This window comes from Colias philodice, chromosome 21 (assembly GCF_061535455.1).
Source record: "Colias philodice isolate Cphi_HAF_F1 chromosome 21, ilColPhil1 Martin Lab GWU primary, whole genome shotgun sequence".
In the NCBI taxonomy this organism is placed as follows: Eukaryota; Metazoa; Arthropoda; class Insecta; order Lepidoptera; family Pieridae; genus Colias; species Colias philodice.
In genome coordinates, this window is record NC_143106.1 from 5,603,213 (window position 1) to 5,628,142 (window position 24,930).

The 24,930-nt window shown below is 32.9% G+C and overlaps 4 protein-coding genes and 1 long non-coding RNA gene across 8 annotated transcripts in view; 2 read left to right on the forward strand and 3 right to left on the reverse strand.

The window, feature by feature from the left end:
• LOC149478903 (small G protein signaling modulator 2-like) overlaps nt 1-3,417 on the reverse strand; it is a 45,744-nt gene extending 42,327 nt beyond the window's left edge. The window contains exons 1-2 of one of the 2 annotated variants that reach the window (XM_089708402.1): nt 3,231-3,417; nt 286-389 (exon numbers count right to left, since the gene is read on the reverse strand). In XM_089708402.1, coding sequence (XP_089564528.1) covers nt 286-389; nt 3,231-3,255 — 129 coding nt within the window. In that variant the 5' untranslated portion in view covers nt 3,256-3,417. Of the gene's footprint in view, nt 1-285; nt 393-3,230 lie in introns of both variants that reach the window. The other variant, XM_089708400.1, reaches the window with a different exon arrangement.
• Nucleotides 3,418-6,289: 2,872 nt separating this feature from the next.
• Nucleotides 6,290-12,590, forward strand: car (vacuolar protein sorting-associated protein 33A). The gene is made up of 11 exons (XM_089709110.1): nt 6,290-6,515; nt 6,652-6,851; nt 7,278-7,457; nt 7,639-7,759; nt 8,188-8,341; nt 8,749-8,912; nt 9,176-9,346; nt 9,637-9,762; nt 10,036-10,221; nt 10,536-10,659; nt 12,223-12,590. Exons 1-11 carry the CDS (start codon nt 6,399-6,401, stop codon nt 12,498-12,500), a joined length of 1,821 nt encoding a protein of 606 aa, XP_089565236.1. The 5' UTR covers nt 6,290-6,398; the 3' UTR covers nt 12,501-12,590.
• A 55-nt stretch (nt 12,591-12,645) lies between these two features.
• Exo84 (exocyst complex component Exo84) lies at nt 12,646-14,986 on the reverse strand. Its single transcript, XM_089709109.1, has one exon. The coding sequence runs from the start codon at nt 14,876-14,878 to the stop codon at nt 12,827-12,829; it is 2,052 nt and encodes a 683-aa protein (XP_089565235.1). The 5' UTR covers nt 14,879-14,986; the 3' UTR covers nt 12,646-12,826.
• A 1,198-nt stretch (nt 14,987-16,184) lies between these two features.
• On the reverse strand, nt 16,185-24,916 carry aspr (asperous). Of its 2 annotated transcripts, none has more exons than XM_089708715.1 (11): nt 24,889-24,916; nt 24,227-24,290; nt 19,516-19,728; nt 19,119-19,210; nt 18,946-19,027; nt 18,746-18,837; nt 18,376-18,540; nt 17,873-18,095; nt 17,548-17,681; nt 16,862-17,009; nt 16,185-16,525 (listed from the first exon to the last, which is right to left on the reverse strand). In XM_089708715.1, exons 2-11 carry the CDS (start codon nt 24,288-24,290, stop codon nt 16,347-16,349), a joined length of 1,392 nt encoding a protein of 463 aa, XP_089564841.1. In that variant the 5' UTR covers nt 24,889-24,916; the 3' UTR covers nt 16,185-16,346. The 2 variants fall into 2 exon arrangements, with proteins under 2 accessions (XP_089564841.1, XP_089564842.1); XM_089708716.1 differs by lacking the exon at nt 24,889-24,916 and adding an exon at nt 24,781-24,879.
• LOC149478907 (uncharacterized) lies at nt 20,966-22,306 on the forward strand. 2 transcript variants are annotated; one of them, XR_016317348.1, is made up of 3 exons: nt 20,966-21,541; nt 21,650-21,729; nt 21,804-22,306. It is a non-coding gene; the product is annotated as an uncharacterized LOC149478907 (long non-coding RNA). The 2 variants fall into 2 exon arrangements; XR_016317349.1 differs by having other exon boundaries at nt 21,668-21,729.
• Nucleotides 24,917-24,930: the final 14 nt, after the last annotated feature.

Below are 24,930 nucleotides of genomic sequence, written 5' to 3' on the forward strand. Positions count from 1 at the left end.
TAATATTGTGAATCAATCTTTCGCTTACACCTAGTACCTATATTACTAGTTATACCTATAGCTAATCATGTTTCAAACCTATTAACAATCCCAACTCGCGTCGATTATGCTTCACGTGCTGACCTACGGTATACAAGAAGAATTCGATATGACTTTAAAAAATAATCAAAATATGTTTGATTGAGGTACAAAAATGTCGGTAAGTCTATTGTTCTGTATTTTGTAATGATAATTGTCCACTAGTTCTGCTGCGCTATAATAAAAAATGAATCAAAGACACAGTACCTCTTCCATCAACTGCTTAACTTCTTTCTTGACAGCAGCAATGAGCCGCTCCTTCTGTTCAGCGCTGGGGTCACTCGCGGCCGGCATTTCTTCTGACCCAGTCTCTACTGAGCAAAACAATTTACGTTAAACTAAAGCAAACTTCTAGGAAAAAGGGAAAATTGTTTAAAGTGTTTGAGTATTCTGGGATCATCTTACAAAATTAAGTTGTAAAAGGGTACAAGAAAAAGTTATTGAAAAATGATATGAGCAAAGTCGAACTTTGAGTGTTGTTTGTTTCTTGTTAGTTGCATATAATTAAAATAAAATAGGTACCTTGTTTTATTAAAAAATACTTTATTATTACAAAAATCCAATGTAACTGAATGATCTCGTACTATTTATCGTCAATGATATATACCTTCAGCGACGTCATCAACTGCATAATCTAGAGATTTTTTTATATTTTAGCAGTTAGCACAAAGCCATTTTTACAAACAAAAACATATCAATAATTTGTATGTATTATTTAGATAAAATGTTTATATTGAACCGGCTTTTATGAGATTACAAGTCATTGAAACAAAGCTAAACCGATTTTTTTATCAGTAATTTTCCGTTAGATAAGTACCTACCTAACTATAGATACGCTAGCTGAAATATGGAATGGTATTTCCAAAGTTGTATAAATGTTATTCATTAGAAATAAATAAAAATAAAAACCTGAATCTGTAAAATAAAAAGGTATCGAGAGATTTTTGTTTTTATTTCCAAATAATTAGCTTCGTTACTAATTAAAATTCGCCCAAAAATATAAAAAATGTAGGTAATTAAATCTAAAAACAGCTTCAATTACAAAAAAAAAATGTTTAACTAAATGTAAACAAAAGCGTAGGTAATCCCGCAGTTTATCTACTCACGTAGAAAGAAGTCATTAAAATGTAAATGCTGTTCAAATATTGATGAGTGCTTTATTTTGTTCGAATCGTGCTCAGATAAAGAGGGATAATAGCGTCCAATGAATCTATTATTCGCTCGGTTATCTATGATTTGATTTCGAATAGCCAAAATTTTCTACGCAATACATTTCTAAGTTATTGTAAGTAGGCCGTGAGGAATTAAGCGTAGTACACTTACAAACCACCTACGTAATATGAAGTTAAAAAGCCGACGTAATGTGTTTGTAAAGGGGAGAGTTTTCATTATTATTATCTGGTATAAATGATAATAATTATCTGGATTATAAAGGCAGTATGATTTTTTTGTATGAATACACAAACAAATTGAAACAGTTTTGGACACTATACTTATGTAAACATCAAGCTTCAAAGATTAAATTATTTCATTACATAGTTTGATAAAATATCCCATATTTTAAAGGAAACAATATAGTTCCCATAATCCATTTCAACTTGTCCATCACAAAAGATGGAGTGAGTACCTATCCATAACAAGATTCAAAGAGTCCATTTTTGATTGATGAGTAAAAAACAATGAAAATTATAGGGACGTGTTGTCATAGCTTCGATGTATCGATAATCAAGCATATAATTTCCAAGGAACGAAGCATTAGCGTCAATCATACGGTTATGTCAAAGTTTTCCATTATGGAAGTAGGAAAGTAATTCACTCCGCCCGTCAGGGAACTCTATCAAGTGCGAGACGTGACAGAGATAAGTTTTTAAAAACTTTTTACTTAAATGAAATTAAGTGTTATTCGCTTTTTAGAAAGAAATTATTATTTAAAAATATCCGTCTTATAAACCCAACATAATTTTTATACCTATATAATATATCTCTTATTCTCTACCTCTATCCACTACACTTACGTAGTGGGTTATATTTTTTTTAATCGTTTATTTTAATCAAATAAAACTAAGCTTTACTATTTTGGGTAAATATTAAAAATAACCACAAAAGAGACTTTTTTATTTTCCCTTTATTAATTATTTATTAAAAAGGAATGACTCTACATAATATATTTCTGCCGCATGTACGTATTAATTCAGACTTTCATGTACTTAAAGTATTAGCACGCAATTTATGAAGTACAATAACCTTATGAATAATAAATAAGTACCCAATGTATATAAATTATGTGAAAAAAATAGTCTAAGAACATAGGTACTATGTATGAACTATGCATATTCTCAATATAAAAATATTTTTTGGTCACTCATTCCATTTTTTTTAATAGATAATATCTTTTGGTATGTTTTATATTATATGGTAATGTTACTTGTAATATAGCCACCCTTATATTTTTATAAAATTGATATAAAGCTCTTATAATAGCAAGCTTTTGACGTCCAAAATTAAAGTCCATTATATTTTCAAACGTTTTCAAGAAGAGTAATTTATTTGCAACCCGAGAAACTTGAAGAAAAAAGAAGATAAATTACTGACACGTCATCTTCGCTAATCCAAGGGTTTAGTCAACGAAAATTTACGGTAAGATTCAGAACATTAATCATACGTGAAGGCTAACGTTATAAACGTTATAGAAATATCTATATATAATGCTTACGTACCAGAAAAACAAATTGCAAAAATATAATTAATATTTAACTACAAACATATTTAAATATTTTGCACTAAAATCGTGTGTCCTGGTAAACTATAAATCCTGAACGATAGAAACAAGTCTTTATATATAATTCTTGTAACTTATTTATCTTTTATTTATATAATTTATAACAATAATTCGGATATTATTGATTCACAATAACACAACGTAAACTCCAAATAAGTTCACTGCAATTATTATGCCTAAACATCACATGGCCGATTTTCGCCCACACAAGTTTGTGTTATCTTCACGTCAAAACGAAGAGCACTCCAACAAGTAGAACGTCCCATAAAAACAGCGCCCATAGCGCATTATCACTCAATTAACATAAAAAAGCTAACATTCGAAATTCGAAAATTACATTTATATTTTTTTATTATTATTAAAATACACCTACCTTTATTTTGGGCGGCCATGATCATTAGTGTGCGAATAGTAGTTCATTATTTACGAGAAAGACATTCACATGTTTTGTAGTATTTATCAGATAGCGTAAGAAAACGTGGAAACGTGTTTATCATGTCACTGATGGTTGAAAATGGCTTGTTTTGTGGAAAAATCGATCCTGCGCCGCGCGCAGTCGGCTGCCAGCCTTCTGAGAGCGCTCCGCGAGTGATAAGGGCTGTATTCTGTAACGCTTGTACCTAACCCAGGGTATAGATAACATAACATACATAATACATATTTTTGGCACCGGCTCAGGATAATGTAAATGAATAGTGAAAATTTTGGTTTATAAAATAAAACATAATAAATAGCCATGGTAACGCATTAGAAAATAATATCTACGCTCATGCAGTAAATGTTTATTAAATTAGCCTCGATTTCTAGGTTAAAAATATAATATCCACACATGAGACATTTCTTGCAAATCTATAAATGTGCGTACCTTAACAAAAAGAAGTCGCGTAAGTTACACCAACTGGGTATAAATTTTATTATAGCTCAAAAACGGCTGAACGAATTTCATTTCTATTTTTTTTAGCTTTGAGTAACAATTGTTAAAAAATAATAACTTTCAAAAAAATCGTTTACCAGGGTGAGTAGGTAGCTAGTCAATATATAAAAAAGATGACACGAAATTGAGCCTACATAATATATTAATGGAACCTGAAAAATATTTTTCACATAGACATTAAAAATATTTTTAGTGCTTAGTGTTTTACAAAATATCTTACTACATATATTATGTTTAGGTATATCTTTACGCTTTACGTTACGTGAATACCTACTTAAAGACTCAGATACGTTTGTCGCCGATTTACATTTGTTATGCTAAGCAAATTCCGACAATCTGGGCTTCTTCGTCCCGTTTCCCGGAATCCTAGCAATTTCAATTTTCCGTTATTTACTGGTAATCGTAAGCAATATTTCAGCGAAAACTTTTCCACATATTATATTATGACGCGCATTAGGAGCTTACGTGATATAATATTTCACACTTCGCTAATATTAAATACAAAAATATTTTGAGATGTTTATTGTTTTGTAAAATATATTACCTTTGCGCTTTATGTGGCTTTATGTTACGTGAATTCCACTTGATTTCGTCAGTTTCCCTTTCTTTCATATTTATGAATTTTTCATACTATACATATTTTGATATCTTCAATAGTCCGAAACAGTCGAAATTATAAATTGTATAAGTACCTACTTAGAGAGAGAGACTTTGTGTTTTCAGCAAATCTGCAAGTTTTCACATGAAATTATTTTTGACAAAAATTATACCTAGGTCTATCTGAAAAATGTCCCTTCTGAAATAAAAATCACTTTTATTGGTTTAAAAAGGTGGAATTTCTTTTTTTTCCTAACGATGTTGTTTTGAAAAATCTTTCCATCTTCTTCGCTTTGTGCGAATTATTGTACCCTTACATTGCCTGAATAAGTATAGCAAATGAATCTAGCCCTTTTTTATTAAAATTAATAATAGATAGTGTTTATTTTACCTATTCAGATGTTGACTTTCCATTCCTTCGATCTCAGAGGCTTTTGATCAAAGAAAGATGGTTAGCTTGATAAGATCCTCTCAACGACTCTTTTAAATATGCTTAAATTTCCTATGCTAAGCTTATTCTTCATTACGTTATTAATTTTGCTTACATATCTGTTCTTATCTCTTTTAAAAATATGTATATCAATGAAAATATCATAGAAGTAACACAAACCTATTCTCATGTATTGTATTGTAAACTCGACTAAGTTCTATATTGATATAGAACGGATGTATATTAATAAAATTAAAATATATTTCACAACACACATTGACACACATCCATCCTGAATGTAACAACGAACATGTAGTGGGTAGTTTTATAAAATATATACTAACGATTGGTTTGAATTGAAAGTAAGTAAGTACATTATTTGGGCCTTATTAGAATTCAAATAAGTAATTAATTAAAGGGAGAGGATGGCTACTTAATTTGAAATTATTATGGAAAATATAAATTGATTGTATCCTATCATCCTTACAGTGAGCAGGTAGCAAAATTATTTCAATATTACCTGTGTAATTCACTTAAACATTATTTTGAAATGAGCCGTATTTTTTACGTCTATTTTTAACGTAATTAAAATTATTTTAAGGAATTACGAAACCACTAAAACCAAACCTATTTTTTTTCAGTGTCAGTCTGTCAACTTTCCCGCCAAAAAAATAACCATAGACTTTTAATTCTTAAAAAAGAAGAAAACTGTTTAGATGTATATACAATTTGATCAAATCATGAGGAGAAGTATACCTCTAAAATATTGCAATAAATACAAAAAGTATGATTTATGTATTATTAATAATATATTTTATTAACTGAACTTGTAAAAATTTTTACTGTTAACTTATGGTTAGGGAGCCAGGTGCAAATTTGGTTCATTATTTCCTCTCAAGAGATAATTCGTCAGACGCATGAGAGTATAGTATTATAAAGCCTCGTGAACGTCAGCTGGCGCTCGGTTGGGGGGGTGAGCGGTTGTAGCCTCCCACGCACATAGGAAAAAAAATACATTCATTCATTCATTTCCTCTCAGCTAAAAATTTGTCAAATTGTAGCTAACCCAATATCTCAACGAAAAAAAATAGTCAGCTGGTTACAACATGGTGTATTATACGTCAGCTGGTGTCTCGAACATGAAAGTTAAATTTAAAGAAAAATTTATTTTCCGTTATTTCCTCTCAAACAAAAATTTACCTGATGATAGCTTATATGTAACTGTGGATAAATATATATGTCAGCTGGCTGTATCTTGGTGGAAAAACCGTCAGCTGATACGGGAGGCTACAACCGCTCTTCCCCCCAACCGAGCTCCAGCTGACGTTCACGAGGCTTCATAATACTATACTTTGATGCATTTTACTAATTACCGCTTGAGAGGAACTTGGTCATAAAATCTGCTGCTGGCTCCCGGACCATTACCAAATGTCAGGATGTCATTGTCAGTTAAAAAAAGTCAAGAAAATGACATTTGACAATCGGATTTTAAATATCAATAAACGCGAACACTAAACAGTGATTAAAAATCTTATTCCATAATAACAAAACAGTATTGATATCTGAAAGACTCGTAGAATATGAAAGAAACAAAAATGTGCACACATTTGTCCGGAGGAAGGTTGAATGTCGCTATAATCCAAGAAACGATGAGAAAGGAGTTATTAAATCTACTACAACTATGTGAGGGCCCAAAGGTAAGTGTATCTACGTGCAGCATAACGATGGAGACAGTGCCACTACTAACGACGTCCATACAATACATACGTCCATGTAATATCATAATGAAAGAAAAGCTTCTTATTTATTTACTATTTGTGTTTATTTTTTAAGGTGACAATCTGGGACGAATGGCTCGCAGGTCCTGTAGGTTTAGTGGCACAGTACTCTTTGTTAAAGGAACATGAAGTGGCCGACATGTTCCCGTTGCGACCAGGGAGCCTGCCTACAATATCAGTTAAACACATCATTTTCATTGCTAGGCCAAAGATATTCTTAATGGATTTAGTTGCAGACTATATTCAGTCTTTAAGGTAAGCCATAAATAAGTTATATGTATGGTATTAACCCATTGAGCCCCAAGCGGCCCGATCGGTCCACGACACAATAGATTTTCAATTGTGTCTGTGATTCCGGGGCCTGAGTTATTACAAAGATAACATGAAAATTTTTCAAAATACCCACTTGTGAGTTGAGTTGACTGGTTCATATAATGTAGTAGCTTTCCGCCCGTGGCTTCGCCTGCTTTATCTATAATCTAATACATTATATACTAAAGTCTAAAACCTTCTTCTATGTATTAAAGAAAAATCACACAAAATCCTTTGCAAAGTTTTAAAGATTTAAGCGTACATAGGGATATATGGACAGAGAAAACGCCTTTCTTTTATACTATGTAGTGATGAACCATTCAAGTCTGTACTTTCTCCATATATAAATGTGCATGTATGTTTTTACAGAAGCAAGCAGGGTGCACCAGTGGAGTTCCACCTTTTCTTTGTGCCACGAAGAAGTGAATTGTGCGAGAAACATCTTAAGAACAGAGGAGTGTACAATAATCTCACAATACAAGAGTTTATCTGTGATATATTTCCATTTGATAGTGATTTAATGTCACTTGAACTGCAAAATGATTTTAGGTAAAAACTTGCATCATGCTTATTTATTGGAAATTATTTTAAGACTGTTGTTTGATGTTACTACTGTATACCGATTGTATGAAAAATATTTCTTTGGTACAATGTACTTAATAAAAACCTAGATAATTTTTTTGCTGTAGATAAAAAGTAGACCTTTTCTTAGTAATGTTTTATTTTTCAGAGAGAATTATTTGGAAGGTGATCCAACATGCTTGTACAATGCAGCTCAAGCATTAAGGACTATACAGCAGCTCTATGGCATAGTGCCGCGTGTGTTTGGAAAGGGACAAGCAGCTAAGCAGGTGAACATTAATATATAAAAATTTAAAGTTGTGGGCACATTGAAGCAAAATAAAATAGATCATGAATCTAATCGCCGATTATCCAAATCAATTGAAAATTCTATAGAATTAACAGAAAAAAAAGACGGGTTGCACTCCGGGAGTGCCGGCAGAAGTGAAAACTTGATTATTAACGTCGAGCATGTTTGATATTTTGGAATGGTATCCGTCTTACGCTTTTTCGATCAGGTCACGTGTCCTGACGCGAGTTTAAGATCCCATTACAGAAAAAGTGCTCAACGCTGCTAAAGAAGTTTTCACTTCAAAAATGACTGAATACGTCATACCTATCACTATACATAGACAACAAAGTGTATTATATTATCTATGATACAGCTATACAGCATACAACAAAATTATAAAAACTATATTATTTTACTGGTTCTTAGGTATGGGACCTCCTTTGTCGTCTAAACAAAGAGGAACAGGGACTGGGTCCAAAAGGTGCTACCACATCATGTATAGATCAACTGCTTTTGATAGATCGAGCCATTGACTTCACAAGCGTTATGGCGACACAATTAACATACGAAGGGTTGATCGGTAAGTAACCAAACAGGTCAATGTGGTTCGCTTAAATCCTTACACAGTGGTTAAATTCATAACACAATTTCCTGGTAGTACCTGCATTGTATTTGATTTTTAAACTATCATTGACTACTCCCAGCAAGTCTATTTTGTTTTAATGATACCTCATCTTGTTCATTGACTTCATAATGTGTAATTTATGCCTACCCTCATTAAATTAAGATAGATAAATATCCCTCTAAAATAAACACGGTTTTCAGGATATTCTTAAATTCGTTTGTTTATAAACTTTCACATGAAACTTATAATACTTGGCAGTGCTGAAACATATTTCCCTGAATAACATATAATCTATAGAAAATATAAATCGTCCGAATGGCACAGCTAGTGACAAATTAAAGACATTAAATTATATTTTTCAGATGAACTATACGGCATAAAGAATTCCACAGCAACATTCCCAGGGCACAAATTCGTTAGTCCAGATGACACTAACCCAGAAGTGACAGCGAGGGAAAGAAAGCGAGTCATATTGAACAGCAGTGAAGAACTGTACACAGAGCTGCGGGATTGTAGCTTTACTACTGTTAGATATTTTGAATTAATATTGTACTGAATATAATATTTTTTGAAATGTCTTTGATCTAAAGTTTGTGGCCTTAAAACAATCTTCAAATCGAACCCAGTACTTTGAATGTATATGAAACTCATTTTTTTGCCATTTTTTGGGTACAGAAAAATGCTTAACAAACTGATTCAATTAATTAGTTTTATGAAAAGACTCCAGAGCCTTTCACATCACAGTTAACTACAAAGAAAAAAGTTGACTATGTCTTATCATTTTTGCAGGTGGGAACAGTACTATCGAAAAAAGCTCGCGTAATAAAAACACAACTGGACGAGAGACACAACGACAAATCGGTGCAAGAAATCAAGCAATTTGTGTCCCGACTGCCGCAGATGTTGGCCAACAAACAGTCGCTGGCCACACATACAGCTATAGCGGAATATATTAAAGAGGTAAATAGTATGTGTTTACTAGCTTTCTGCCCGCGGCTTCGATCGCATAGTCAAAAGAAATTCTTATGGGAATGAGATGTTTTACTGTAATAATGAGGCTGTGTAAAAATTATGCCATAAAATCTTTCCGTGTCGAAGTGAAAGACCATCAAACGAAAATACACACTAAATGTCGTATTTATGATATTAATTAATTATGAAATAAAAGTTTACAAATGAATGCTCTCAAAATCTTAGTCTAAGAAAAATCCAATATGTATAAGTTAGTAATGATAGATATTCTTTTTCAGACTACAGATTCGTTTGATTTCCACGACAAGATACAGTGTGAAGAGGATTTCTTAAACTGCCTTGATAATGAGAAAGTTTGTACATTTATTGAAGACCTTATCGCTCAGAAGGCGCCTTTGACGAAGGTAGTATTATTTCTAACAATTACTTTTTCATACTTATTGCGCATCTAATAAAAAATGAAACTTGTGTTCGAACTGAGAACGGTTCTTGTTGTTAAAACAATAAATTGATCAAGAAATAATTTCGATAAAAAGTATCGGGATATATGTGATGAAAAGTATCGGTAATCGGTATTTCCGATACTATTCATCACATATAATAATAATTAACTAAATAATCTAGCTTAAAATTACCGCAAAAATTGCTTAAAATCTTCCCTTATTATTATTCCCTAGGTATTAAGGTTGATCTGTCTCCAATGCGCCACGGGATCGGGTTTAAAGCCGAAAGTACTAGAATACTACAAACGAGAATTAGTACAAGTGTATGGGTTAAAGACTTGGCTCACATTATGCAATCTAGAGAAGTGTGGATTGCTCAAACCACAAACTGGGTCTAGACAGTATGCGGTTTTGAGAAAGGTACGATACAATATTATGTTTCTATAATTATTCGAATCGATACTGACAAAACAATAAGTCTCGCGTGATGTTTATTTATTGACTGTTAGAAATATTACTACAAAATTTGTAACTTTATCTGTTTTAGGACAATTTTAGAATCTATTGCTTTATTGCTTTGTATTTTATTGACAATTTAATATGAATCGCTTGGTGATTTGTGCTATAAAAATTAATTTATAATATCTGTTACCATAATTCATGCAAAATAATATTTAGAAATTTCATAAATTTTACATTTTTAAACAAAATATTAATGTTGGTAAATATTTTAGGCGTTACACCTAACAATGGACGAATCAGAGTTAGATGCTACAGAGAAGAGTTATCTATCGAGCAAATACATTCCCCTCTCAGTGAGACTGAGCGAACACATCTCGAAGAATAAAGGCTGGGCTGGTATGAAATTATTATAAACATATATTGTAACTTTTTGTCACTTAGTTGACTGATATATTTTTGCGTCAAAACATAATAATGTGGGTTATTAATAGCCTGAAGAAAAAACGGGTATAATAAGGTAGATCAGATTATTTTGTAAACCTCTGTAAAACTAATTATTGTATGTCATTAATATTTTTTAATTATTGTTATAACATATCTCCGTTATGCCTCCTGTTTTAGAATTTATTAAACAATGTCCAATGGTATAATTTATATATCAACGCCATGTACATGTACACACGATAAAAATAATTAGCTTAAAAATTTATATTAAACTTCCTCATATCATAATTAAAACAAAACATTTAAATTCGCATCTCACATAGCGGTCATTATAACGAAAACTAAAATCACTGAGTGCAAATGAAATGACTCAATAGCGTGTTATCGCACGAACTCGGTATTTGATAAATAGCAATCAGTGCCAGATGACGCTATTTTTAAACGCCTACTTATTATGCTAATACAATATTCATGCCATGTATTGTGGGCTTACTATTGATTTTTTATGATGTCTCTGAATCAATTTAAAACACATCAGTTTCAAAAACATATTACAAGATCTTTTAATTATTTGAGTATATTTAAAATTATACTCTGTCCATTATATTATTTGCTTTTTGACAGCTTCACGCCTATGTTTAATTGTATTGTCTATGTTAAAATGTCATACAAATAATTATCGTACTTCATGGACAGGTCCCGCCCACTTAGTGATGCCTACACAGAATTATTCAATGATGGGTCGATAGATTAAAATAATCGATAGAAATACTCTGTAAAATATATCCGATACAGAAAAACTCTTCTACTATGTTATATAATTTAAACGTAAAGACAACCAAATTGTAAGATAGAAACCAATAAATAATAAAATATTAATTTAGTTTAGTTTTAACATACAATGCATAGACATGTGGTCTTATTATTACATATCTTATTAGTACGTTTACGTTGTAATTATTATTTACGTACCTGATTCGATTTATGATAATATTTTGAATTTATAATTGAAATGGTATCACAATCGATAATCTTTTGAACATCACTTCTGGTATCACCCGTCGAGCTGTCAAAAAGCAATTCTTATAGTGGACAGACTATAAAAAGAGAATAAAGAAGATCTACATATATTTGAACTTTGCAAAAAGTAGCACTTTGTTGTGAATAGCTATAGATGCGAAAATATTCAAATGCAAGAATTTGACTTGTAAATTCAATGATGGACTATCAAGAGTCCCGTAAGTTATCCGTTATGTTGGTTAGAATATCCTGTTTGGATTCGATTAAGTTTTGTTTGTAAAATGTACGTACACAATAATGTAGGTAAAATTATTTTTAAGTGATTTATTGGAATCAATTTGATTTATTCAAAATTAAATTAAACTTACAAGAATTAAGATTACTACTTAATAGGTAGGTTTACCTACTTAAAATTTTTTTAAATGTGTAAAAAAAAACATTTTGCCACCAAATTTCAAGTTAATACCAATGCAGAAAATTATTCAAATGTTTCAGGTATTGTGGATGTTATGGGAGCTCTACCAGGACCTACAGTAGATGAACTACAAACGCTACAGCCACGCATGGTTAGACGGAATTCTGTTACAAGTGAAAATTCTTCTGTAGACAGCCCTAAAGTGATTTTAATATTTTTCATCGGCGGCTGTACCTACCACGAAATCTCAGCATTACGTTCAATCAGCCAGCAAGAAGATTCCAATGTTGAATTCGTTATTTTAACGACTAAAATAATTAATGGAAACACTTTTATCGAAACTCTCATGGAGGAATAATTATAGTTATATTTATTAAAACATATATTTATGTGATATATTATTGTTGTTATCAATGTGCTTTAAACATAATAAAGGCCTGTAACATTGTTTTCGTTTTCATTATTTTTATAACAAAAAAAAGGTGTTAAAATAAAAAGCAACATTTAACCATGACTCTCGGTTTATTAAAATTTCGTATTATTTAACTTTCATATAATATAAATTTTAATTTGATCAGTTTTTAAATAATCTTACAAAATTCTGCATGCTTACCATCTATATATTACAACATTAAAGCTTCAGCATAAAAATAATATACACATTATTATCCGTTCTTACTATTCTCATAAATATTCATTGCTTGTATACTTTGTGATGTTAGATTTCTTTGGTGGTGCAATATTTACACCATGCTTTTTAGCTAGACCCATCAATTTTTCATTTTCATAGCCGACTTCTTCCTTGTAACTTCTAAGCATTAGAGGCATAACTACATCTAATAAAAATTTATAATTTTTCTGTGAATAACTTGTGTCATTGCTGACTGATAACGTCAGCCTAGCATTATAAATAGCATAAATACAATCATCAACAACATCCATCATGTCTTTTGTTACAATTTTAAGGCCAATAGTTTGAAGAGTCATAATTGATTGTACAAACCATATTGTACTGCTTGACAAATCAACCCATGTTTCATTTATTACATACTTTGTCAAATTCATTCCCAAATCTGTCATTTGTAATAAAAATTTATTAGTGCCCACTTTAGTATGCATATTAACTGGTGTCCATTTATCTTCTGATACTTTAGTCTTCATGGAGTCAACTATCTTTTCTTTATATTCCTTCAACGCTTTAATAATCGGAGTTCTTAAGCAACTATTCATTTGAAATCTTAAATCGAGACCAAACTCACAGAACAGTTCACACTGCTCTCTCAAACTCTGAACACAATTCAACACAGAATCCAAAGCACATTGTGGTGTGAATACTTGCTTAATAATTTGACTCATAAGTATCCTAAGCTGCATACTAGCCCAGACTATGAAACTGCTAACTTTATTCTTAGGAAATAAGGTAGTGAACTCTATTAAGGCATCGCTCAGTGAGCAGAAGAATACATCCCCCACTTGCTTTACATAACTAAGTATAGAACCCTCTAATTGAACTCCTTTCACATGAGCTTTGACTGTGTGACTACAAATATCTAGAAACAGCTCACAGGCTTGACTTGTCATATTAAACTTATTGAGTATCTGTACAGGATGGCGCGAGGACCTCAACCCACCTCTGGGACTCCAGTTGTGAGTGACATCCAATTCTTTCAATAAAATCTCTGTCAATACCTTTTGCTTTTGATCAATTTTTTTCAAAATATCAGCTCTCTGTGGGTGATTTTTGAACTCTTCAGTGTTTAAGGTTTTTTGTGCTGAGGTCATTAAGTCATAGGTTTTTTGGAAGTGTCTTTCTACAATTAGCACATCTAATTCCTCAATTACATCAGCCAGCCAGTCAGGTAGTGGTGTTATTTGTGGAGACGGTATCTCCTCTACTGAGAGGCTTGGAGACTCGAGCATTTCAGGTTTTGGTTTATCCATACTATCCTTTTTCTTTTGTTTTAATGTTTCTTTCTCTATGTGCAACTTCTTAGCAGTCTCAAACTTATCAAGCCAGTCTTTTTTAATTGCTAAACTATTACATTGAAATACTCTAGTGTCAGGAAATGCTAGCACCTTAAAAGCTTGTTTAACAGTACCTAAATCTCGAACATTAACTACAGCTAAGGTACTAATAGGATAACTAATTTGAAACTTATATCTCATGGGGCCACGCCGATTGGAAATCCAAGATGTCAACATTAGGCAATCATTAAATAAGTAAACATGCATTCTTTGTAAGGCAGTATTCTCTTCGGCATCTATTTCTAGTAAATCTCCTTCATGTAATAAGTTTCTATCGGGTACATCTAATAAATTCATGCAACCTTCAACCTTTTCTGTAATTAGATTAAGTTTGTTTCTTCGCTCTTCTTCAACTCGTTCAGCTTCTAAGTCATGGTTATCGAGTGATTCACGCGATAAAGCGTTATCGTTACCTAAAATTGACGCTTGGGACAGAGTGGTGAGCACCGTTCTCTGATCGCTCAGTAAATGCGAAAGTTTATACATTTCGGCTTCTAGGTGGGATATTTCGGTAGCAGTTTCAATAAACTGCATATAGTTTTCGTAAACATTTTTCTTAAGAGCATTAGCTGTCTCCTCAGCTAAGCCTTCAATTTTCACCTTTTGCTGCTGCAGCTCCTCCCCTCCGACACACGACCTCGCTAACTCCTTCACATAGCGTTCTGGCACAAAATCTGGAACTGCAAACTTCTCCATATTGATGTCAGACATCGTTTTGCATATGTATTAAATATATTTTCGATTAATTATTTAATAAAAACACTATTTCACTCATCATTCGATAATCGAACGACAGGACGTTTCAATCAACCCATCCAATGTCAAAATTGTTTCATGTCAACTGACGATTTTGTCAAACGAGTGTCAACTTCACATTACGTTTGGAATGGATACGTTCAATAACAAACCTACCTAGTTTTGATATAAAAAAATAAAAAATCGTTTAATCTACTGCCGATTGCATTATAAAAGATAGTAAGTAAGGATAAAAGACAATATGTTATAAATATCATAAAATCGGTATCAATAACTGGTAAAATAATAATTTAACAAAAAAAGTTTCACTTTAAAAAATGGACCGCCTTCTCGACTAGACCAATTAAGGAACCATAATATTATTATGGTAGGCACCAGCTTTCAATTAATAATAAAATCATCAAAATCGGTTCTTCCAATCGAGAAGTTTGTGTTATAATATAGGTACGCAAAAAATACAGACAAATTGAAAACTCCCTCTTGGTTTTTTAATCGGTTGAAGAGGAATACATTCAATTAGCAGCGCAACATGATAAAAAATGAACGCCTAAGTATAATAAAAATGAAATAATATGTAATAGGAAAATATTAATAATTTACATCACATAGCCACACTGAGACAAATCATTCAAAAAACAGAAGAATATACCGGTACCGTAGATCACGTACGGTAGGTACTACGGTTTGTTATTTGCTCTATGTAGGTAACTACTACCTACATTATTTGTATTTTCACCCAACAAAAACTTATTAAGATTTTAAACTTGAATGGTGCTAAAGTTGTGTAACTTTAGCACCCCATTAAAGAATATTTGAGGTCAAAATGATCTTAAATCTTATTTGATTAGTTAGGTCGCCTATAGTTAGTTAGTTAATAATTAGTTATTTATATTGTTTTTTTTTTGCAAAAAATAGCATCTAGTTAATACTGAAATATAAAGTTTTATCAGTTTCCTTTGAAATGAGATGCATAATCGATAAGTCTGTTTGGATTTGGTCGTAGACCTATTTTTTTAATTAAGGTCATTTTGATTTCAAAATCCTTCGATGGGGTGCTAAATTTATGTAAAGCTGCTATGATTAAACTTTTGTGTTGCGTGACACAATCTACTATAAAACTCATAACTGGCTATGAGTGTTATTCGCTCTACCTACATATATACCTAAATAATTGCAGTAACTTTGGGACTATCAACAGTACCTATTAATACTTATTTATAAATAACAGGATAAGAATAAAGGTAAAAATAAAAATCAAAACTATAAAAAATTATTTATTTCATTTGATCCTGCATTAAGAAGGTGATTTAATTTCTATTAAATCAGTTTATAACACACGATCAAAAAAATGCTTGTTTATTTATCAATCGATTTGTTAATTGTGCACTTTAATACTTGGCAGTGATTAAAGGCAAGATTATTTTTAATCGTCAGTCGGGGTAGCAAGGGTCGTCTCTACAACGATGGTTTCCGTGGCAACTCCCTCGGTCTGGTCCTCAATTTTTTCTGTGAAGTTGCCGTTACGCTTGAACCTGTAGTAGCGAGCGGACGCGGCTTCAGAGTTGGTGTGGTAGCAGCTGACTAGGGCATCACCGTGATGATCTGAAAGCGAGGATTTATTTAACAAATTTTTATTAAAATAAAAATAGATATGAACAAGCAAGTTTTTTTATTGAAATGTCTATCACATTATAACTTATAACGAAGTGTATATGGTTAGGTTTGAAAAAAGCTCATTAATAATTAATGAGCTTTTATTTTTAGCTTGTAATTATTACAACTTCAAATCGGACATTATGATATTTTCCACTATCAGTTTAAAAGAACAAGGTGCATCTTTATTATTATGAACATTTACTACCATACATATAGCATTTGTATTCATAAATTGTAAACTATAGAATAAAACATATTACCTAACTATAGAATTAAACTTACCTCCAGGACACGTGCAGACAGCGATGTGTCTACGCGCCATGCACACAGCGCCAGATCCGCACTGCGTGTTACCAAGACAAGGGTCGACGCACTCGAAGCCCACGCACGCCAAGTGGTCGGGACATTGGGAGTCTAGTTCACACTCGCCCTGGCAGATTGTAGGGTATTTTATAAGGGGATTAAGTTAAGAGGTAGACGAAAAAAAATAAGAAGGAAATTACAAAAGCTCTTTTATATGTTTTTTGTTTGACTAACTATCTGGATTGGAAGAGCAATATTTTGTAAAAAAATTGGTTGTCTGTAAAGTCGGTTTACTGACGATAGTTGAACGTGACAACGTCCGAATGTGCTTCTTTGTCGTTCGTTCCGCGCTCTCGCTCGCACTTCAAGCCTTACACGGAACGCCTCAGAGCGAGGTAACGCCGCATGAGTCATGTTTTTTCGTGCGTGCAGGCGGCTCTATCGAATTATAAGACGTTGTCACGTCAAAAAAAAAACATATCCTGCATTATATGCTGTTCACGTTCGTTGTCTAGAAGCGACGGTAAAATAAAAATCATTTAAGAACAAAATCACAAACATTATTGTACCCAACACAAAAGTATCTATCCAAAAAAGGCCCTACTAAATAAATATTTGTTTTTTTCATTGTTAGAATTACATTGTAACATTCTCGAATAACGTACCTTTTCACAAGAAACGAGAGCATTTCCACGGTATCCAGAAGGGCAAGTACAGACGGGGCGTTCAGCACCAGTGCGGTCGTGGCCGGGGGTACACTTGGCGTTCGCGCCGCAAGGGTTTGGCTCGCAAAGGTCACCTGTTTTGTAGTTAAACAATGTATATATTTTTATCGTAATAAAATAAATACGTAGAAAATTTGTAATTCAATCTTGCTTCGCAAATTGCAATATGTTGACAATGTATTTTTAGTTGCTTATAGTGTTTGTTATTCAGTGACAAAATATGAACAAAGATATAATTTGACATTTAACTAAAATTACTACATACGCGCTTCGAAAGGCCTGCAGAATGTGAAGGGGTCACCGGTCATGGTCTTAGGGCAGGAGCAGACGGGCGTCAAACCGCGGAGGTTACACTCGGCGTTCACACCGCAAGCGTTGGTGCAAGGGTTGACACACGCGTTGTATACGCAAGCTGGTTTATAGCTGGGGCATTCACTGTCTGAGGTACACTCAGCGGAACATATGCGGTAGGGATCGCCGTGGTAGCCCTAAAAAAATTTAATGTGATTTATCAAACAAGCTATAATAATAAAAAATCATATTATAAAGAGGAAAGATTAGATATTTTGTGTGTTTTCCTTTAAGTCAAAAACTTCTCGATCGATTTTATATAAATTATTTTACCATTGCAAAAGCTACGGATATTAGGTAGTATTTAATATCTAAAATGGTCACTATATAATGTTATTTTTATTCAAGTACAACCCGGGCAAAGCTGTAACCAACAATTAGATAAAAAAGGCATAATAAGACATAATATAAACTCACTCTTGGGCACTTGCACACAGCACGGTGGGCAGCAACAGTTTCGCAGTCGGCATTAACACCACAGTCGCTACAAGGGCTGACACATTTGAAGTCGCGGCAAGACTGTTGCGCACCGCAGTCGCTGTCGGAGTCGCATTCGTGTCTGCATCCAGCGAGTGGGCTACCCTGCACAAATTAATGAATATAAATTAATAGAGGTCTTCAATTCACCCACTTTGAGAAGGCATTTCGAAAGGCTTGTACATATTTATGCCTGTTGTAAGACATTTGACCATGCGAAATTAAAGCTGCTAAACTGAATTTAAGAGCATTATACACGTTGTTTTTTATTCAAATGCTTATCATTTGTTCTTATTTGTTTTCTACTTACTCTGTATCCAGGGAGACAAGTACAGATGGCTTGGTTGTTGGCAACGTGGCATTTGGTATTGGGACCGCATGGGGATGGGTGGCAAGCTTCCTCTGTGAACAATTAAACACATGAAAATAAACATCCTTCGTATAAAACAAATAGTATTTCTTATTGAAAACAAATAACTATATGTATAACGTTACTGTGAAGTATTTTACCTGGATCAGCGATTCTGCAGGCTGTGAAAGGATTGCCGGTGTAACCAGGAGGACATGAGCATACTGGCACATGTTGACGAACCTGCAAGAGAAAAAAAAATGTAGCAATTAAAACCACGAAGGACTATTTTAACATTAAATTGATTAAAAATATTAAAGGTATATCATCTCACCTCACAGTTGGCGTGGGATCCGCAAGCACCGTCACAGGGGTTGATGCAGTGTTGGTTCACACATGATTGGTGACCACGGCATTCGCTGTTGTCTGAAAGTTATGGTATTGTATAATTTTTATGAATACGTATTACGTACCACTAAAAATTAAGATTTCAATTTTTAATAATACGTAGAGTATTAAAAAAGGTATATCGATTACCGAACATAGTTTATTTTTGTGATGATGACTAAGAATCCCTTTGTATAGTGGTTTGAATATAGACATTTTAATAACAGGATAAAAGCTTTTAATCCGCCAACGTCTTTGACAACACCCCTAATAAATGTAGGTACACCCTACAGAAAATTTTATGTTCTACCACAGATAATATTATACTAAGTAGCTCTACTTACCAACACACTCGATCTTAACGCACTGCGACAAAGGATCCCCAGAGTATCCAGGCAGGCACGCGCACACCGGCCGCACACTACCGTGCGTGCAGTGAGCACCAACGCCGCAAGTGTTCGGTCCGCATCGCACGAGATCGTCCGAGATCGAGCGACCGTGCTCATACAGGTTGCGGCCGGTGTAACCGCGCGGGTAGTAGTTGTAGTAACGTTGAGCTGAAAAATTATAGTTGAGCTAAAACGTCGGGTGTGGTATTGTGGCATATAACTTGAGTTCTGTTATAATGTCTAGTTTAAAACAATAGTTGGCAAGTATATTTTGTTTATTCAGCGCAGTGTCTTAGTTTTATCATAATGAACAAATACCTATAGTCACAGGCATAGATTTAGGTACGCAATTATCATCGTGTAAATTATCGATATTTTTTTTAAATCACTTTTATTTCGTTTTATTAAGCCTTAAAAATATTTTTCAACTGCAAATGAACTTGCTCAATTTTGTATAATTCCAGACTCAGGAATGTGTGGACCATAAGCAGATCAGCCCCCCTAGTCAAGTGGCTTTCTGTTAGCGTAGCGTTCAATAGAATAGACTACGAATGTATGAAATTAACGTAAGCTGTAGATACGTTTATCTACAGCTTACGTCAATTTCATACATTCGTAGTCTATTCTATTGAACGCTACGCTAACAGAAAGCCACTTGACTAGGGGGGCAGGTACAAATAATTTATTCTCCGTTCCAACAATAGTTGAACACACACACACCTACAAAGAAATTTTATTGCGTATTTCTCTTTCTTCGGATAACAATAAGTTAAAATAACAATGCTATTTAAGTCTATCAATTAATGGAAAAAAAATCTCAAATAAACTTGGAGTTAATAAATTAAAATTCCCATATTTGAAAGCGTTGCGCAATAATAAGCCATTAACGCCCACTAGACATTTTTGATTGGTGAAGAATGTATTTATAACCTTAACTTTAACATCCTGCCACATTCTCAATTTGCATGATCGAAATACATCATCAAATCAGATGGCAAGCAAAACAAACAGCGAGACCTTGGTTACGGCCATGCCCATATAAGATGGTGAATGACTTATCGCCCACACTGGACCTTATGTCCTTGTCCAGCGAACAAAAGACCTCAGAAACTCTTAATGATATTATTCAATTACATAAGGTTAATTCGGAGGCTCGACCGCTTATCAATCTTTACTTTACTTGGGGTTAATTCGCGTCGATAGTTTGGTCAGTTTATAAATCACAAGTACAGCACAAATATTTAGTTTACAGTATTGAGATTGAACTACACGATTTAACATTCTATAATATCCTTTTTGGAGAAACCGGGAAGGGAGGAAGTGAGTAAGCCTTTTTTTGGTGAACCCTTTCACTGCCCAAACATGTGTCATAAGGAACGTTACCCTTGAACGATAAATTCCTTTTAAGGTGATGAATTAATTTTTCTAACATTTACGGCCCTTTTCAAACCTTCGTAATTTTTATATTATTAAAGTTGTCGTGATGAAAATTCTTGACAAGAAAGTTCAATAGTAACACAATACGTCTACCGTTTTAGAAACATGATTCCATGATATTTTCTCGATAGAAAAAAAATACAAAGTTCTCATTGTTATTTTTTTTTAATCTCTGGCATCTTCAAAATAACAAACGTAAAGTTACGACTTTTTGGATATTAACTATAAAATATACAACCTATACGTCTACCGTGTTAGAATTTTGAAATATGCGATGGTTTTGAAATAAACAAGAAATACTTGAAATTAGCGCGCGACCAGCCAATATAGCGAGAGCCGCCCTGTACCTTCCTACCCCGATCGCTGCACGAGTCATTCCCGCTACGGCCGTCACACGGGGAGCTTGTGTCGCTCGCGCAATCGTAAAAAAGGGTGACAACACGATAAGACAAAATGAGACAAATGGGGACAATAAAGAAAATAAGAAGAAGAAACATAAAGGTTGGAGGAAAAAGAATGCTTACAATTGGAACAAATTAATGAAGTAAGTTGGTTTTATTTTAAATTTGATGATAATTGTATTATAGGCGATGTTTGATATGTACCCCTGTTTTAAGTACATAACGAATGTGTAAGATTTTTTCATTTATAGCATAAATAATCTGTTCAGAAATCCGGAATCCAGAAGGAAAATAAACCCACTGATTGTTCACAATGTGAATCCACTCCTTCGTAAGTACCTTTATTCAGTCAAAAATGTATGTTATCAAAGCTCTACTGGTTTTATCGCATGATTCCATTTTTAGCAAAAAGCAACAAAGTGCAAAGAAATAAAAAATCATGGTGAACTTAGTGGAAGTATGGCGGACATAATATGGAACAGGAGCTCATTGGAGTAGTATTATATTTAAAAAAAATACGAAATAATTTCAAGAATTACATTTCTTAAAAGGTGGTAGATAAGTATGTTGTATAAAGAATTTGATGTTGATATTTATTTCATTTATACTTACTACACCTGTGCGGGAAATTGCTTAGTAATAAAACAGGTTTATATTCATATTTACATAGTAATGTGAGTTTTCATTTCGAAAAATTTTGTGTAAGTATATTAAATTGAGTTCCTGGGTGATCTGGAAACACAATTGGGCCCGGAAGATGGCGCTGCAGTCACTCCTCCTAATGACATGAACCGATTTGGATGAATATTTGTGTGCACATTTCATTTTTGTGGGATGATTGGTTGATTCGCTTTCACATTAGCTAATATTATGTATTTTTGTTGTTAGAAAGTAAACTTAATTTAATGTTTATTTAATGTTTATTATTGGTATAAATAAGCCAGTGTTCGTCTCACATTGCTGTACCTACCTACCTACCCTACCAGGGCCTTACTTTGTTCTGGCTATTTTATTTTGATTATTTGTAATGAATAATTACAATTATAATAGAGTGCAAAAAATAAATACATGCGTCAATATATTTTGTGTTTTTTTTAAACAATTTTTTTATTTAAAAAAATGTCATTCCGACCGCGGCTTTGCCCGCGTGGAATTAGATTATATATCGTGAATCCTGTCTTATCCCACAGAAGTGTTCAGTTCGGATAAAAAGTAACCTATGTGTAAATCCAGGCAATTAGCTATATTTTATCAAAATTGGTAATGTAGTCTTGACGTGATTAAGTAACAACTAACAAAAAAATATACAAATTAACATCCAAAGTTTCGCATCAGTTTTACTGTATTAGTGATATCTTCCACTCTTGACTTTGACTGAGAAGAACTAGGGTTTATAACTTCTTTCAGAAATATTACCTTTCATTTCTGGGCATGACGTAATATCTACGTCAGCATCAAATTCTATCTAAATCCATTCATTAGTCCGCGTTATTGAGTACCATTTCATTTTTTCAGAGTAACAATATTTTTTGTTATTTTAAAGATTATTTATAACCTGTATTATTTTGTAATAAAGTAAACATTACGAAATAATAATAATTATTAATAATGTCTAAGTAGTTGTTAAAAAGAAGATTATTTGTTTATAAGCAAGAAAATAAAACCAATAAATCAACAATTAAATATATGTATAAGAATATTATAACTGTATGACGACTCCATACATGTTTGTCCCGAGTCGGCCAGCGGCAGCGCGGCGAGTTTGCAAGAATGACTTCGCGCACACCCGCGTTCGCGATAGCGAGCTATTAGACTCCGCCCGCCAAGCAGTAGATTTTTTTTTGTGTATCGTCTTAACTCCCTACAACTGACGACTATATTATCCTGAAACAAGGCCTCCTACATTATTTTTTCGTCGTATTTTATAACGCTCAGTGTGGCCCTGAATAATTATTGTAAGGATAATTGTTATAATATATGTAATAGATTATATAGGTACTAAACATTAGGTATTTATTATATTATAAAACTAGTGTAACAGGCGTGGGAACCAGTTCAATTACCAGATGACACATGTTTCCATATACATAATTTACTTAAATTAAAATCGCAAGTTATTACCACATTATCAGCAATTGCTAACAAAATAGTATTAGATCCCAAACAATATTTCCTGGGAACTCATACCCGGAAACTAATGATCTATTATAATATAAGTAATTTATTATAACAGAAAAGAAGATCACAAGAAGAAATGGAAAGTAGGAATAATAATTTGGTGTGCGCGTGTAAAATATTTATGCTTTACCATTGAACCATTTTTCATACTTTGAACAATTGTCTAAATAATATTACAATGTTTTGTTTATATATAGTGATTTATCATATAAACACGCGGAATACAACCTACGTACGTACCTATAAATAATTAATTAATCAATCACAATGTTTGCCTGTATGCCAACTTCTTTTGCATTTATATTAGGTATGTTACTAGAAACTGGAGGTTAATTTACCAATGCGGTATCATAGTCATTTTGTTAAATATTATAGTTTGAATAGGAATTTGCATAATTTTAGTAACGTGTGGATTATTTAATGAGACGTATTCAAAATTACCGGCTAAACAAACACTATTTTTTAAACCGCTGTTTAAATGTATATTTGCGTATTTAGGAGTCTAGCATTACTTAGTAATTGTAAAATAACATTATGTTTTAAAAATATAGCATACGTAATTTTATGGTAAATGTAATTTAAAGTATATGGGTGATAATAGAGTAACTATTTAGTAGTTATTTATGATATAATAGTTCAAAGACACTCACCGTCAGCGCCCCACGCCAACGCCAAAAGCACCAGAGGTGCTATGGAAAAAAGTTTTTCTTGCATCTGAAAATGAGATGGATGGAGATAAATATTAAGTATGCAAATGTCAGGTTCGTGGCAAAAATTTCACGTGCAACGGAAGAATATTGGAAGCTCAGCTGTTACAAAAAATAATGCGACTTCAAAGAGTAAGAAGTAGAGAACTAAGTATAAATCACTGCTGAGGATATGTAAAATCAACAAAATTGCACAGATTCTTGCATTCAAAATTAGAATTAGGTACATTATTATCCAACCGATTCGTTAAATCTAAGCCAAAACTTGTAATTTGAACACTATGATAGGTATTATACAGCACAAATATTTAGTTTACAGACTCTCAGATAGAGTAACTGAATGTTGATGATAATTTTAACCGTCAAACTAATTTTGTTAAATAATCGGCGATTTATGCATGAAAAAAAATACTTAAATAATCCGAAATAGATCCGTTAAAAATTTAAAAAGTAAACATAATTTCTAAGAAATCAAGTTCCTGTCAATGTAGAATTACCGGGGCAAACACTTCACACTTCAAATTCTTAAAATTCACAGTACAGGATTACGCAAGTTCAAATATTTATTTTAATTATTTATATTTCTCTGAACACTCGACACTTACATCTGTTCGTCCGTAAATGTCGTGAGGAAAACACGACTTGGA